The sequence below is a fragment of the Melospiza melodia genome, chromosome Z, assembly GCF_035770615.1.
Source record: "Melospiza melodia melodia isolate bMelMel2 chromosome Z, bMelMel2.pri, whole genome shotgun sequence".
NCBI lineage: Eukaryota > Metazoa > Chordata > Aves > Passeriformes > Passerellidae > Melospiza > Melospiza melodia.
In genome coordinates, this window is record NC_086226.1 from 32,249,734 (window position 1) to 32,267,439 (window position 17,706).

The window sequence follows — 17,706 nt, forward strand, 5'->3', positions numbered from 1 at the left end:
GTTCACAGATGCCCTGGTGCTCCTGACAAGTGGCCACAGGAGAAGCCAGTGAGATAAGCCTGGTCTATGCTGACAAGGAAGCAGGAATGGAATGCTCCACCTGGGGGAACACCTGGGGGAAGGAGCTCCTCAGAGATGAACCATGATCAGCCACAGATGCCTGTGGGTGTTCCTGCTAGCACACAGAGGGACACGGTTACCTTCCTCCCCATGTCATTGCTATGTCAAATCAGTGATGCCAGCTAAACACTAAATACCAGGTTCTGGTCACAGAATAATGGAATAATAGAATGTTACAGCTGGAAGGGACCTTAAAGCACATCTAGTCCCAACCTCCCTGTAATTTCAAATTCTTACAGTTCTGCCTCACTTTGGCATCAGAAGATAACATTGGCAAGGACATTTTCCATGCTTCATTCTGCAGTGTCCTGAGCCTACTCCCCTTTGTGACTAGTCTGTGCTCCTAGAGCTGAGTCTGTATGTCCTGTATTATCCACACTTTCACTTTACCTGCATACACCAGAAAATTAACAGTAAGTTTCATCTCCATTTTTACTTACTTAGTCCAGCACAAGACCTAATGCTGGGATAGAGATGTGAGCCAGACTGTATTGCATACGTCCCTTCAGCATTGCCTTTGAAAAATTACTGGATAATGTGCTCTGTGGTTTGGAGGGGTTGCTGCAGTGAATGGATTAAAAAGAGGGTTTTTTAGAGCACAGAATGGGCTTGAAATATCATCTCTGCTCACAGAACCTAACTTCATCTAGATTAATACAACCAAAAATAGACTGTTCTGTGATATTGTTATCTAAAAAATGTGCTGTTCAGTACCAAAGAGTAGCCAAAACTATCATCAGCATAATTCCTTTCATAAAAATACAGCAGTAATTAAAACAATACCTTGAGGAGCATTATGTCATTATCAAAGGGAGGGTGGTCAAACTGACAATGAGGAAAGGTTTCCATAATCCCAAATATCTGCTGTTCTTCTTCAGGAATGGATGTCCAATGAGCTCCAAGAACAGCTGTCTTCCAATTTATCTATTCTGGAACTTATAGAAAATATAGGAAGAGAAAGTCACTACAGGAACAGAACAACATTTCTGAGGACAATGAAAAGACATTTAATCATGTTGTTTCACAACAACATGATTAAAACAGAGCAGCAATATCATTCATTTCAATGTTTTGACATGAGCTTCTTTTTCCCTCTATAAAATGATGTTTCTTTACTGCAAATATAGTTTAATGAAATAATCATGTGATAACTGACCTCCAGAGATTTTCAGAATTTGGAATTAATATTATGAAAGACCCTCCCATCTTTATAAGGGGAACTGCTACTGATGCCTTTCATTAATCTCTGAAAGGTCTCCTTTGGATTTATGACCTAATCCTACAAAGGACTTAAATTTGCTGGCATCAGTAGCATGTCAGAACACACATCAACACTCAGTGCTTATCCTGAGCGTTATGCATACAGGTAAATGCTCTGATTAAGTGAGTATCTTTAATATTAGTAAGCTTTTTGTCATTGTAAGGATTCAGCACATTAAGGAATAAGGATGTATGTTGCCTAACCCAAGATATCCCAGAAGTGAATACTAAAAAAAAAATGAGAATATTAAAATTCAAAGAGTTATACATTCACTTCCTGCTAATAAACATTAAGAGTTAAGCAACCAATAAATTCCATTATGTTTCAAGCTCTGTAAATACCATCAGAAATGTATTTATTAATATTTGTCTTTCTTAATTTTGCCCAGCCCAATTATTTGACATGGCAGAACACAGACTGCCAGTTTCCTGTGCTTTATTCAGAACATAATCTCACTATAAGTAGGAAAATTTATTCCAGCCAGAACAAAGACTTTATCAATACAAACTATAAAAGAACAATTTTCTTCATTCAAGATGCATGTGCCACTGAAAGACGTAATTCATTCATTTATACATGAAAGTCTGTTTGTGAGAATATCTGCAAAGGCAGTGTTGCAGTCCAAAAATGTCTCTTTTTATCTACAAAGCACATGTCCTCAGAGAGAATGATATGTCTCTCAAAACTCCATCTCTGTGACCCCCACAGGTGGTTCACAGGCCACACAGAGATTCATGTTGCTGAATTCATGCTACTTTGCCCAAGAAAAAAATTATTTCAGACATTATTAACACATGAGATCCATTAATTAAGAAGTTTTACGTGCACTGCAATTGCACCAGGCATAGAACAGGTGTCGGTGGGTTTTGTGTGAGCACTGTCTTACAGCTCAGGAGAAGGAAACCAGGCTGGTTCAGCTTGCCCCAATAACAAAGACTTAAAGTCAGACCAAAACAGTGTGTTGTAAGAAACCCGAATCAGTTACCAGAGCACATTCTCCCTAGGATCAGAGACAAACAATGCCCTTTCCCCTGAACAGCTAACAAATCTGAATTTTTATAGATGTACCTGACTGGCTATATCTGACATATTGACTGAAGAGTAAGAGACTCCAGATCCCATTAAAAAGTCCCTAAATTCCTAAAAGGAAGACTTGGTTATGTTTTGTAAATTTGCTAAACAGAGAATGCTAGGAATGAATATTTCTACCCTTACAATCAAACCTGATTCAGCTGAAATATAGTGAAAGTCAAATTCACTCTGAAGAAACTGTGTCCTCTATTTCAGACTAACTCACAGAAGAAGGCTGGCCAACCTGCCCTGGCTGTGTTTAAGGAGGTCAGGTTTGCTCTGGTTTATTGTAACTGTTTTCCTTTTAGATAGTCAAAATAAGAAGGAAAAATTGCAGAACTAAAATGCAGTTCCGGGAGCATTTGAAGAAAAACTGGGCATTTTACTTCCTAATGTGAACAGTAGATGTCCCCCTTACCTTGAGTCTGCTGCTCAACAGCAGAGCATCCCACCGGGGGACGAGGAGCTTCCGCTCACATTCAACTTGACAGGAGGACAAGGTTCCTTGTCACAGTCATGAGTGTCATTCTGGATTTGTGAGCCTAGACCACTCAAAATGAGAGCAATAGTGTCCACACCTAATTCGAATTCATCTCTCAGCCTATTTTGAGGCTTAATTCCAGTCATACACCTAAGATTTGTTTAAAATCTTTGGGACATATTCCCTTCTCTAAGACATTGCTTTTTCACATGCATAAATAATTAATTTGGTCTTTTAACAGCGCATTATTTATGCTGTAACTTTGGCAGGATCTCACTAACAAAGATAACTCTGCAATGCAGATCAGTAGTTTATGGCAACTAAAAACAATGGCAAGTTCTAGGATCGTTCCAGGGAGAGAAATGCAGCTATTAACAACCTATTAAAAAAAATCCATATGCACCTTTCTTCATTTGGAGGCTTGCATACCATGCCTCACTTCAATGACAAACTAAAGATACTTTCTCACAAGGTGCTGTTGTCAAAACCCATTGTTTTTCCACAAGAGTTCCTCCACAAAAAACACCTAAATTCTTGTCCTGGAAAGCTGCCATATAAGGCCAGAAATGAGGATGCACTTCATGTCCTCCAACAATGTCCATGCGGCCACCTGAAGTGCAACAGAAGTGCAGTTACATTATGTGTTATCCAGAGGAACTGAGGATTTGATTTTTACTCTTAGGTGAGTATTTACGTCTTGTTAGCAGGGTAACAACAATTAAAGAGAGCAGGAGAGCAGAAGAGCTTCCAGGTGTCATAGCTGCTGCTCTTTGCTGTCAGGGGCACTGTAAATTGCTATGCACTCATTTGTATTCAAATGTCCCCTACAGGAAATGGGTTTGAAAGTTTTTACTAATAGCTCTCTCGCTTGAAATTTCCCCTTACATTGTTAATATTGTTTTACTGCAGATTGATTTCTCAAGATTCTGTCTTCCAGTTTCTTTAAAACTTGCCTGATTCTTGAAACTCCTAATAAAACCAAATAAAGCCTAATCCCTGAATAACACCTAGATGTCTCAGGATGTTTAATGTGCTTGTTGACTTCAAATAGAAAAAAAAAAAAAAAAGAAAAAGAAAAAGAAAGGAAAAAAAAAAGTGAGAATTAAACTAGCCATCTTTAAGCTGGTGGGAAAAAATGGGAGAATGAATGTAAGGGCAACCTGAAAAGGCTTCAGAGAACACCAGTGTGAAGGAACAGTCGGGCATGTGGAGTTCAAAAGTTGCTCCTAAACTGTGGACCCAGGTTGAGAAAACTTGGGGTGCATAAAGTACAAAAGTCACTCCTGTGGACCAAGGTACATCAGCAGCCAACAATTGCTCCACAGAATTCCACTGCCCAGGTAACATCTTCAGTTGAAAGACTGAAAATTTTCATATATAAATTAACAAAAACTACTGAGAACTGTCAAACATCTGTTATTTTATGAGTAATGGAATATAGGATATAAAAGACATGCCAAGACCAGCCACACACATGTAAGATAAAGCAATTTGTATTTTGTTAAAAATAACTTTGTGAGGAGCAGCTTTCAGATACAGAAAACCCTAGAGTCTGAAACTGCCAAACACAAAACAAAATCTAATCTGTGGTCACAAAAATAGATAAATTGGTGAGAAAGACATTTCTGTATTGTAGACCTCTGTGTCTGCATGCATGTCTTGCATACCTTGCTGGTAAACCACTACAAAAAACCCTGTCTGCTCTTGTGTGAAGAAGATACAACACTTGATACCATATTCATTATGTTTAGAAATAACCTGAAATACAACCTGCCCAATATAACTAGCTCTCATTTTTAGTCAAGAATTACAGAATGGCAGCTCTCAATCTCATTGTTGAATGAGATTGTAGCATAGAAATGTTTATTTCTTCATCACAGAATCTTATTAGTTAGAACCCAGTTTGAAAACATGCACATGGTGCAACACAATTCATGTTTCAGAGGACTCTTCCAAAGCTCTTTTAAAAGAAAACAAATTACTATTAGAATTCATCAGCTCTTAAAACAGCCAGCTCCAGTTCCCCAAAGTCATTCTCCATTCTCCATCTAATCCCAGAATTATTCACCCACTGGAGACTCTCCACAGGTAATCTCTGCCAAGAGAGTCCTAAAGGCATAATTATGTTTGTCCTTTATGGCTTTGCCCTCCCAATAAATTGGAAGAGCATAAGAGACCTTACTGGATTGGATTGGAAGCCAGCATAAGAGACAAAATAGGAAACAGATTCATGCTCTGGCCAAACAATAGAAGGCTTGTGTTCCCAGAAGAGAGTATCTAATGCTGGATTCTTTCTGCCAAGTACGAGCAACATCATAGAAGGAGTGCTGATTTGCTGCAAGGCCTTGAGGACTCCCCAGGTTTACTACATCTACTATGATTTTTGTGCTACTACATTTTCCACTGGTATCACATAGCAAATAAATGGAAACAAGGACACTGAGTGGATAGCTGAGGCACAAAAGACAACCAGGTAAGTACTATGAGGCACTGGTACTGGAGAAGGAAATAAAATAGGTATGGCCCAGCATGCCCTCTGCCCTTTCCCCAGCAAGTCCCTGGGAGTTTACCTCCCAGCCACTAAGGGATGTGTTCAGATACACTGGGGTGGGACTGGGGATGTGGTAGCCCAAGGAGAAGACAGGGAAAGCACAGCAGCTCTGCCTTGCTGTGCTCCTGGCAGCTGCCAGCTCTGCACCTCTGTCCTGCCCTCCCTTCCCAGCTCGAGAAAACAGCTCTTCAGCTGAGGTGAGACCGCCTGAACTCAGTTCAGCAAACCTGGAAGGTTTAGAGGCACAGTTTAAATTGGTCTCCTGAACCGGTGTCCTAAAATCACATCTGGTGCTCACCTCAAGCACCAAAGAAAGCATGAAGGAAAAAGGAACAGAGTCACTGTGGAAGTAAAAGGGTCAAAATGACAGAGTATAAGACAAGGGATAGAAGATCTCAGCACAGTAATGCACAGATCTGAAAGTGATCCACTGAGCCATGGGCCTGCAGCCCATAGGAGCCCTTCCCAGAGGCAGAGGCTGCTCACAGAACTGCACATACACCTTGTCCTTTACTCAGGCGGTGGCTTCTGCAGGGCGAGTGGCTCTGCTTTGTGAGTGCCACAGGGAGAAAGGACAGAGTGTTTTACTTACAATACCTCTCTCCTCTTGGAGACCAATTAAGTAAGCAACAGAGGAGCTAATAAAAGAATTTTACTTGAGAAGGAAACTTTGCTTTGGGGTTTCCTTTTAAATGCAAAAGGCCAATAGAATCTAAACTTCACCATAAATTATTGCCATAACCAAAGGAGCCCAGCCAACTAATTGCACACCCTAAAATTTTATGTCAAATTTTCAGCCTTAATGATGTAAATTACAAGAGGAGGATAACTCTCTGACAAAACATTTGGGTACAAAATTGGTACTGGTTATATGCATATCTATCTGATCTTTAATACCTGTGCCATCGGGGATTTTGCAGATTGTCAGAGAGGTCATTCAGGAGTTTCCACAGAAAGTCATCAATTGATACTGATCAATAGTTTAGACTCCATATTTCTAATTCTTATTGTCAATGTCAATAGATCTCTCAGAACTGGAAAGGATTTTTGAAAAAGCATGGATATGCTAGTATCTATGGAGTTTCAGAAGAAACATCTTTAGAAGTATGATTTAGAAGTAAATAGAAGTACAATTAGAAACTGAAAAATAGTATATACAGGCCATAGAAATTAGGTTTTAGATAGCAGGCATAGATTTACCTGTATCTATTTACTTGGAAACCATCTAGGAACATTTGCTAATGTTTTATTCCATGTCTTTCAAAACAGATCAGGCAAACATAGGATGAGACATACCGAACCTCTTTTTACTGGCCGTTGCTCCTCACATAGGACCATCCAAGGATGAATCATTGTAGCACTACAAGTTTAATCACGTCTGAGCACACAGGATTTTTGCTTACAAGTGCTCATCCTGATCATGCCTCTGCATAGTCCAGACAGGAAACAGCTTCAATATTGTAAGAGTGCTAATTAAAACATCATAAAATCAGACTTTGTCAAATAATTGTGTCTGATAAAAGAAAGAATTGTACCTATGATACCTAGTGTCCAGGAGAACAGTGTAAAAAAGAATATCAGCGCTACAAAGTGATTACAATTACGGGGAATGTGCTAGTAATGAAAAGAAAAATTTAAGAAAATTAAATCTTGGTAAATCTGAGCTTTAGCAGTGCGTGGAGCTGTCACCTTGCACATAGGTGACTGCGTCTCAACAAAGACACATCAGTGACAAAAAGCTCCACAGTCTCTAAAATTACATCTACACCTGCCAAGTTATCCTCTGTCCCAGAAGGGAGAGCAACAGCAAATTTGAGCAAAGTCTATCCAAGGTCTTCTACAGGTGAAACTCACATGGTGTTGGGACAATGAGCTCAAGATATGATACAGCAAGAACTCTGCAAGAAGATTTCTGCAAGCTCTTGATTGTGGGCTCCTTTCTGCAGGTTGCCTTTTGTGGGGCTCAAGACTTCAAGAAATCTTCCATTCTGCATGACAGTGACATTTCACTGGTCATAGAATATATGGGTTATAGAATAGTTGATACTCCAAATGATTTAATATTGATGCAAGTTTGTTTTTTTTTTTTTTTTTTTGGGTATATATTTGCAAGAGAGAAATTGTGCCTTTACAAGGCCCTAGATAAGACTTATTTACAGAATCACAGAATACCCTGAGTTGAAAGAAGCCCTACTAGGACCATTGAAGTCCAACCCCTGCCTCTGCACAGGACACCTCAAGAATCACACCATGTGCTTAAGAGCATTGTCTTGAGCTCTGTCAGGCTGGTGCTGTGACCAGCCTGTTCCAGTGCCCAGCCACCCTGAGTTTTCAGGATTCAATTCAGTTGCCTGAAACTCAGCATTTATTCGCATTTGAGATACTGAGGGCTTTCCAGACACAGACACAGAGCTGACAAATCTGACACAGCATCTTCAGAAGACTGATGGCCTTCTGCACCAGATCTAAAACAGTTTAAGATACTTTAAATATCATCATACCCTTAGCTATAGGCTATGAAACCACACTCAGTGCTTTGTGAAAGCTCAGCCAGTCCGAGCCAAACAAACCTAATGAGGTAGGATCAGATCCTGAAATGAGGAAATATCAGATTCCTTGGCCTTGAGGGTCTACTGAGCAGAACAGATATTTCATTAAAGGAGAATGGACTGGAATCCATGTCTGACATGGAAGCCACTTGAGGTGTCTGGAATGAAAGTATACAACTTCATGTGGACAAATGAATCAGCCTAAATTTATGTGAGCTGAGTCCCACTGTGTTTCACCCCTATACTTGTACATCAGTTCTCTGCAAATGCTGCAGACAGAGCACAAAGTGGGGTGGAGCCTGCTTTCACACCACAGCAGATGACGCAGATTCTCAGTAACACTTCTGCTGTAAGGTACATCGTTGGGGAGGCTTTCCTTGTCATGGTTACCCCCTTAAGAGGAAAAACAAAACCCACATCCTCTTCATTTATGCATATATATTGATAGATTGGTAGATAGACGTATATTAAAGAGCAAACAAGAGGGAACATCAGACAGAAATCATGGGTGCTTTCCTCCCTTGGTACACCTTCACTGCTGTCATTCTCCTGGCTATTCATGGAGGTAAGTACACAGTTTAATACTTTTGGAGATAAGTCCTGACGTACAGAATTCTAATTAAGCTAACATGTATTAATGAAAGGAAGTAATAACAATTGTTATTTGAATTCTTATAATTAGTTCCTCTCAACTGTCAGCATGTGTTTGGTCTTTCACACAAACAAAATAATTTCTGAATGGGTCTTAAGTAAAGCTGCAAAGTCTGAGCTGTTTGGAGGAGTTCTGAGTAGAAAACATAATGATTATCTCATCTTTCTTTTCAGAGCCATACACATACCTTAACTGCTTGATTTTCTCTTTTTCTGGAAAACAGATTCACATAATGTGGCTTATACTACATAGTCTAGTTTCCCTGCACAATATTTAAGATATGGGAAATATGGGGGATTGTTACTCACAATGAAAGCTAATAAATTAAACATATCAGTAATGTCCAAGAAAAGAAATCTGTGCAAAAGCAACAAAACTTTGGTGTGGGGTTTTTGCCCAAGCTCACCCCACTGATCTTGTTTCAGTATTATTGAAATGTAATGAAATAATTCTGCTGAGCGGTTTTAAAATTCTACCCTGAAGACCATCATTGTGACATATGTGCATATTTGTGTGTCTGTATCCTTTCTAATTATAACAGCCATGTTTTCTAAGAGACTTGGAGTGTCTTACAGTATTTGTCAGCTCAGCTGTGTGTCTTGTGGCTTACTTTTTTAGGTTTGTGTGTGGATATCATTGGAGGAACTGAAGTAGCGCCACACTCGAGACCATTCATGGCCCAAATCAAGGGACGAAGAGGAATTATTTGTGGAGGAGCTTTAATTAAGGAAAACTGGGTGTTAACAGCTGCACACTGTAACACGTAAGTTCTTACTCTGATTCAGACATTGTCCTTAGTGGGTGTCTGATATCTCTGTTCAAGCAGGAGAGTTAGTTTATCTGGTAATTTTATCCATTTATCATGACCATGATCAAGTTCTAATTACTGTGCATTATAGGTTCTATCATCAAATTTGTTATAGTGAGTAAAAAAAATACAACAAAGTATACTGATCACATCTGTTTCTGAAGAGATATCTAAAAACTTCAAGCTGCACATTAGCATAGAATAGCAATACTGAAGCAGTGAATTTGGGAAAAAGTTTTATCCCTGTTTTCTCAGTCAACCTGTACACTAGATGAGAGAAGTGTCCAGTCTAAGCTGCTGCTCTGAGAAAAAAAATTAATTCTTGTAATTTTATTCTATAAGATATACACAATTGACTGCAGAAAAGACAGCATGTGGTTAACACAGGAGCAAAAATCCTCCAAACAGATGACAGGAGACACTGAGAGATCTCTGCCTTGCCTCGTATGTTGGCTGGGCAGACATCTTTCTTCTCCTGCCCAAATCAAGATGCAAATGGATATTTAGCTCTAGTGAGTCCTTCAGCGAGGCAAGAAGTGAGTTTTGAATTACATCCCACCCCTACTTGCTTTTGTGAGGAGGACTGAAGCTGCTACTGAGCCAGACCTCACACAGGCTCTGTCACCAGGACCAGTGAGCCACTGGACTCTGCAGACACCAGAGAAATGTGTCCATCTGTCCTATCCAGACAGGGAGATCTGTGGGACCTACTGTAAAGAGAGCACTGGGCCCAAAAGCTGTGTGTTAACAGAAAGTAAAGAATGTTTACAAATGAGATTCTGTTTAAGAGAAAATACAATTAATTATGAACCTAATGATGGCTCAGTCAACAGACAGCTCTCAGCAGATGAAAGAAAGGAGCAACCGCTTTCCAGGGTTGCATTTTCCACAATAAGACATGAATGAGTGCCAATATGCACATCTCCTAGAATATTCTCTCATTGAGCTGTGGGATGTGTTGTTTGCCCAAGAGCAGCTGTACCTGTAGTCAGGCAGTAATGTCTGCTTGTCCTGCTTGGCCGAGGAGTGCCAGGCTGCTGGTCTCTGTCAGAGAGCCACAGCAGGCGCAACTCTGACACCACTTGAGGATCTTGGAAGCACAGGAAGTTGCAGAAAAACCTAGAGAAGAGGAATGAACTGTGTCTCACACAGATTCAGAAAATGGTGTTGAAATATGTTAGAGTAAAGCAATGGTACATTTCAATACAGTCAGGATATCTGAACTAACACTGCTGTGGCCTATTTTCCTAAATTTTCAGAACAAATTATAGAGGACGCTGTTGGTGAGACAGTGCCCACAGCAAATCTGGTGCATCCACCAGATCCACCACTCATTCAGTTCCCAAAAGGGAACAACAGGGATGGAAACAGCGTCAAGTACCTGAAACTTTTCTGTGCTCCTGGGAAGATGAAAATAAGATAGTATGAAGTTTGATTCACTGAGTCATATTTTTCTTTTAGCTGTTGTATGAACAAGGTCATCTTTTAGATATTTCTAATTACTGTTCTTTTCAGGCACAGGAAAAGAGACTGTAGCAGCTGGTCATTATAGCACCACATTATTACCAGCAAAAAATTTAGGGTTACATCAAAGTGAATTCAAATAACTATGTAGTCCTTTCCTCAGGAAAAAAAGCAAAGTTATTCTTGGAGCCCATTCATCAAAAAAAAGAGAAAAAGAACAGCAAGCTTTTCAGATTGCAAAACATTTTCCTCATCCATGCTACAACCCCAGTACCAAGGAAAATGACATTATGCTGCTTCAGGTACAGATTTATATATCACTTATGGAATATAACACTACACTGAACTATTTTCTTCCTTCATCTCATCTAGGGAGATGAGCCAAGGGAGTTTCTGGGGCCTTTTTTTCTGGAGTGATATAGTCTGGTCTGCTAATCCAACAGCCTGGGGAATTGGGGATGCACTGGTAACTAAGGCAAGCAACAATTCCTGTAATTGTTGCCACAGCTAGTATACACATTCTGGAGCTTGATCAAGACATTTCAGTTTCTGGCTTTTCCATACAGGAATAAAAACACATGCAGATAAAACATTTGGTTAAAAGCACTAACGTTCTGTCTGAAAAGGATTTCTAATTAAAATGTCTGGCTTTTCTGATCTTCAATTTTGCCAGCATCAGTAATTACTGTTATTTTGTCTTCTAAATGGTCTGAGAGCCAGAAAAGTAAAATAAGATGTTTTTTAGAGCTAATAGATTATCAAAGTGGGTTCTCATGAGACAAAGAATACTCATTTTCCCACTCTTACATTGATGACATAACTGCTGTCACAAAGAATTGAGGAATCTCAGAAAGGGATTTCTTTAATTACCATAATGGGAAAGATCCAATGGTTAATATGCAAGGGCCTCTGTTAGACTCTGTGCCATAATACCTATTTTCCTTATCTTCTACAGCTTCGGGGAAGAGCAAAACTTAATAAAGCTGTGCAAACAATCCCCCTGCCTTCTTCAGATTATGATCCCAAACCAGGAACAGTTTGCACAGTAGCAGGATGGGGTATGACTACAAGTCCTTTGAAAAATCGTCCAGGCAATCTCCCTTCTGCCCTGATGGAAGTCAATGTCACTGTCATCAGGAGGGAAATATGCAACGATAAAAAGCATTATAATGGCAAACCTGTCATAACAAAGAACATGATATGTGCAGGAGCTAAGAATAAGGATTCATGTCATGTAAGTATATCTACTATGACTGCATAAATTGTATAATAAAAATAAAATATAATGTACCAGCATTACACATTCACGATCTCTGTCTCTCTTAAAATCAGTGAAGAATTTTATCAAATGTCAGTGAATTTACTAAAGCTTGTTCTTCCAAGCCTTAAAATCAAAATGTAAGATGAGTAAATTCACCTTCACAGCCTTTCAATATTGCAGTTGTGTCCAGGCATGGCAGATAGCCATCCTCATCTTCAATAAAATGAGTTTAATACTAAAATGTCCACAAAACAGCTTACAAGCCCATTTGCAAGTAGATAATCTCAGTGGAACAACTTATTTGATGTCAGAAGACTTTGAAATAGGTTTTGCTGAAATGCTAAAAAGCATTTTAATAGTGTTCCAAGTCAAGTACAGGACTATGTAATAACTACCACATTTTAAAATATTTAAATATTGCATTTAAAAGAGTTTGAATTTCTGGAGGCTTACACTTTCCATGAGGAAAGTTTTCAGCTTTTTGTCTTCATTTGCAAAGAGACTGTTTCTTCCCTAGCTAGATTCATTCCCCATTACACACACTTGAATGATTAGATTGAATTATATTAAGTCTTTTTTTTCATTTGTTTTGCTGTCTGAAATCCTAATTTCCAAGGAGGAAAAAATGATCCTTAATAACACTGGCTACATTTTTATTTTCTCCATCTAACTAGTGAAAATTTTATTTAAAGGAAACATTTTTTAGCTTTTGTTGATTTGAATGACTGTATTTTCCCTTTTTTTAGGGGGACTCTGGTGGACCTTTAAGATGTAATAATATTATGACAGGCATCACTTCATTTGGGAAGAAGAAATGTGGCAATGCTGATGGCCCTGGTATCTACACTCGACTCACAAAGCAACACCTTAAATGGATAAGGAAAACCATAGGGGGGGCCCAGCAGATTGGGTTTGGGCCACATGGTTTGTGTAAATGAAATGGGCTTTTAAAAACAGCTTCAGTAGTCTGGTAAAAGAGGTATTCTCACACTGAGTTTCGGCAGCTTGATGTAGCTCTGCTACAATGGCATTTATAGCTTACACTGTCAGCCATGGAGTCATTGGGGGTATTTGGGGCTGAGGATTCCAACATCCCTGTAGTGCATGTTCACACTGAGCTCTACACGGACTGGTATCTCAAATCAAGAATCTAATCCTTGTTTGGGTCCTCACTCCTTATTAAGTATATTTAGCACTCTTTTGTACCTGGATTTCTGAAAATTACTGGTGTGCTATGTACAAGTACAGACACCTAAAAACTTTGTTTCTCTGCAGCAAAGCTCTTGGTTTTATAGATGTAGTGGATTGTAAAGCTTCAGAAAATTTAATTGCAGCAATTGTAGGACATAGGTATTAATTTTCTAACTGTCTTGTATTTGAAACCTCTAGATTTTATCCCTTTATGTACTTTGCATTTAATAAAGCAATGGCAATAAAAATCTGCTGCTTTCAGCTGTCAATTTATGTGGAAAGCGCTGTCTCTTGCAGCATAGATGCTCCATGTACTACCTATAGGATCTGTTAACTATCTGTGTAACGTTCCATACATGTTAAATGTTTGCAAAACATACCAAAATAAGCAGCACTGTGTTTAAAAAAATTTCTGAAAGCCCATGCTTCAGAGAAATGACATGACTGTATCAATATGATACAGCACCGTTGATAATATAAAGCACTCTGAATTTTATGATGCCAATAGTGCTGCTTCAGACATGCAGTGAAATTTTTAAGGGCTTAAACAAGTATTTGTCAAGCAGCAAACAGACCTCTTGTGAAAAATGTTTCTGCCTGCTTCTGTATTAACAGATGAGCATTTTCAATGCCATGAGCACCTGGATTGGATTGGAAGGGCTTGGATTTATCTTGTGTTGCTTCAAGAGGTTTTTATTTGGAGGTAGACATTAGCTAAGAGAAAGCAGGGAACATTCAGTGGTGGAGATATTTTGCATTGATTTTAATTTCAAAATTATTACTCCATCCATCCTTGGTAATTAAGCACTACTTACAAACACAAAGAGAAAGCACAAACTAAAACTTTTTTACACAACTGCATTTACCTAATGTCATTAAGAAGAGACAGTAGTTTTCTCATTAGAGAAGATAAAGAAGGCCTGAACTACAGGGATCTCTACTGGAAGTTCAGATGATGAAAAACATCTTTTTTTCCCTGTGTTACAAACTTTACTCAGTCAGAACTTTCCATATTCCTATTCTTATTCATAAATTGTTTTTTTCACTCTTGGTCTGAACACACAATATGTACACACAAAGGGGGACACAAACATAGAAGCAAAGCAGGAGCAGAGAAAAAGACTCTCAGACAAATAAGATTGCATCAGTGAAACTGAGAAGAGAATTTGACCCACTGACTGCTACCAACAACCAAAGCAGTGACTTGATTCTGTGTTTAAACACACAGGAAATAAGAAATTTCAGAATTTTTTATTCTTGCAAACTACCAAACCCCTGCTTAGGCAAAAACTAATTCTGAAAACCTTCAGGAAACAAAATTGTCCTTATCATCTTGCAGCTCACCTAGGCCTGTTTCACCCTTCCCATACATTAGTCTTGCTTCATTTCTTTGTTCAGATTTTCACTGCCTTTCTTTCCTCATGCTGTTGCATTATCTCATCATTCTGCTTCCTCTTCGGCAGGATTTTTCTTTCTCTCCAAAAGTCACAAACAGCACCCTTGTCAGTGGAAAATCCCTCTCAAATCCTGTAATTCAAGTATTTCCTAATTTTCCAGATGGTGGTTCTGAGCCAAGTGTTGGAGAACCTTAGAGATCAGGAAGGATAGGTTCTGACCAAGGAGAAGTTTTTAATGCATGAAGAAATGTGTTGCAGAAAAATGTGGAAAATGTGCAGCTTTCCTCTTATAGCCTCTTAGGACCTACCCCAAAATACTTGAAAAATGGTGGTTTTTTCACATGGATGTTTTTAGTGAATTGTGCAAAATAAGCCTGTAGAGTTGGACTTACAGGGTAAAAACAAAATTTTACCTTCTGTCACTACTGCCAGTAGCATAAACCTGTAGAAAAAAAGAAGCAGCAAGAGAGAACTGCATTTTCCTCTAGATGGGGAGGTCTCTGCTCAAGAGGCATGATATGAGCCCATTCACCACAGAGTTTCACCACTGTGGAATGGAGCCCACACTAGCTAAGAAAAATGCTATGATAATTTAATGTCCCTGTTTTCTTCTCAGTCTGGCTATATGAGATAACTGGAAGGAAGCAACAGGTATAAACCACATCACAGAAACTCACCTAACGCGTATGTAGGTAGCATCAAGTCAGGTCATGTGGGGGCAGAACTGGGCACATCTGCCCGACTCAGTGCTTTTAAGTGTGGGAACAAATGGATTGCTCAGTCATTATACTCCAGATGATTGTTTTGTCATATTGATATACCTGAGAAGAAAGACACTTGTACTGTATGAGCAATGAAGTTATTCTTCAGGCAAAAATTATTTTTGACCTTAAGTTTTGGGTTCTATATGTTGTGCAGTGCCCCACCTTGGACAGGACTGTAGGGATGAAAATCTGATCTTAGTCAACTCAAATTTTCTCAAACCTCTGTGCCACCCCTGGAGACTCAGCTTTCAGTGGATACAGACCACAGACAAAGAACAAGTTGAGTTCTTAGAAACAGGTTCTGATTTCTGTCCATCCTGAGCAACATACCAGGTGTGTAACTGACAGTGAGCTAAAAGAATGCCATATTCTATAGGGAGAAAGCCAGGATTTCAAATTTTGACCAAGACTTCATATGTTAAGACCTCTGCACTGGCAGAATGAGGAACCTACGCAAGAACGCAGCCAGCTTTCAGCAGCTTCACACTCTGCACATTCAGAAAAAAGCACTAGAGTATGCATTTAATTTCACTTCAAATTAGTTACAGTCTGGAATGCACACTTGGATGTCTTCTCAGACATGGATCTACAGGTCACACAAACAAGGTCCTCTCGTAGTTATGGGCTTTTGAAATCAGTGGCTTTTCCCACTTTTAGATATTGTGCTTAAATACATCTGGGGCAATACAGCTTGACTAGTCAACACTGAGCAGTAAGTAACTAAGATATGAGAAGTTCTTAGGCTAAGAAACAGCCTTTCTTATTTTGACAATTCAGCATCCAACAAAATGTGCATGGTTGGTATTGGTCAGGTCCTTCCATACTACAGATTCCCATCTTGTGTCATGCACCTCCTCCTATACTGGATATAAATGATATAAATATAATTTAGGTGCTGCCAAAGGAAAGAGAGAATTTCTGGGCAAATCAAAAAATTCATCAGCAAAGAGACTAGTTCTACTCATTTATTTAACATTCAAAATGGGGGGAAATGTTTTTTACTATTCCTAAAACCTTTTAAATTATTTAAAATACTATTTTGAGTATTTAAATCAGATTCTAATTGTCTGATAAAATCTCTATAAACAAGCTTGTTCATATTAGAAGATAAGCACAGTATAAGCTATTTCCCACATTTGGGCATCAGCTTCTTGGCAGCAATTTCTCAATTGACAACCAGTATTACCATTTTCTGATCTTCTTTGAAGACCACATGAGATGACATGAGAACCCAGTAGCTGAGTAGCAGGTTTATTGCAATCTCTTACTAGCTAAAATACCTGAGGGGTCCCAACCTTCCAGAGCTCAAGTTAGCGACCACATAACTTGCGAGCATGTTTTAAGATGAGGTCTTAAAAATCATGAGAACTAAAGACATGATAGTTTCACATTCATTTACAGAGACAACTTGTGCCCCTGTCTGTTCCTTTTCATGCATTTGACCACAGTGTTATTTTTCACAGACTAGCACTGCCCTAGTCCCCTAATATCCTAATCTTTCCCAGCTACAGGAGATATTCTAAATAAATTTTCAGTTGTGAAAAAAAAAATAAAATAAAATAAAGGACTCCAAACAATACAAGTTTCTGAGCTCAGAGGGCTTTTAATATAAAAATGCAAGAATGAATCCTTATCCCTTGCCTCTGATCATTCCTAACAATGAAAGCAAAGCTCCAAAGGTGTTTGTAAGCAGAACACAATGAATAGCACTACTGATCTGTATCTGAATACCTTCTGAGGCCCTATCTTGCAAGGCAAATATATGTTAAAGTCCAAGGGTTTTATTCCTTGTGAGCACTAAATAAAATTCACAATATGATGACACCTGCACTATTTGCTGGCAACCAGAATTGAATTGGCACCCTTATGAAATGAACTAACAGTTGTGTTCGGCCCAAATAGCATGCTCCTATGCCCATCTGAATTCTTAATTAACTTATTACATAACTAGAATTATTACATAACTTATTACATAAATAGAATTATTATGCAATTTTTTGTATTTTAAATCACTGTCAAATATAGCTGGTGGGTTTAAGGAAAGGAAGCAATTAAAAATCTAGTTAAGACATTTTCCTAATTATGTTAATCATCATTACCGTTATGAAAACAATAAACAATTCCCTGCAAATAATT

General features: G+C 38.8%; 2 protein-coding genes across 2 annotated transcripts in view; one reads left to right on the plus strand and one right to left on the minus strand.

Moving 5' to 3' along the window:
• The window catches only part of CDC20B (cell division cycle 20B), a 42,996-nt gene that overhangs the window by 15,758 nt on the left and 9,532 nt on the right, over positions 1-17,706 (minus strand). Inside the window, 1 exon segment of the mRNA XM_063181365.1 lies at positions 904-1,055. Coding sequence (XP_063037435.1) covers positions 1,041-1,055 — 15 coding nt within the window. The 3' untranslated portion in view covers positions 904-1,040.
• LOC134431811 (granzyme A-like) lies at positions 8,407-13,657 on the plus strand. Its single transcript, XM_063180009.1, has 5 exons — positions 8,407-8,598; positions 9,304-9,448; positions 11,121-11,259; positions 11,913-12,191; positions 12,965-13,657. The coding sequence occupies exons 1-5, from the start codon at positions 8,538-8,540 to the stop codon at positions 13,154-13,156; spliced, it is 816 nt and encodes a 271-aa protein (XP_063036079.1). The 5' UTR covers positions 8,407-8,537; the 3' UTR covers positions 13,157-13,657.

Bases quoted from the DNA above. Each gene is read 5' to 3' on its own strand.
- LOC134431811 (XM_063180009.1), top strand. From the start codon at position 8,538: ATGGGTGCTTTCCTCCCTTGGTACACCTTCACTGCTGTCATTCTCCTG. The intron at 9,449-11,120 runs GTAAGTTCTTAC...TCCTTTCCTCAG, and splicing joins ACAGCTGCACACTGTAACAC to GAAAAAAAGCAAAGTTATTC. The intron at 11,260-11,912 runs GTACAGATTTAT...TATCTTCTACAG, and splicing joins ATGACATTATGCTGCTTCAG to CTTCGGGGAAGAGCAAAACT.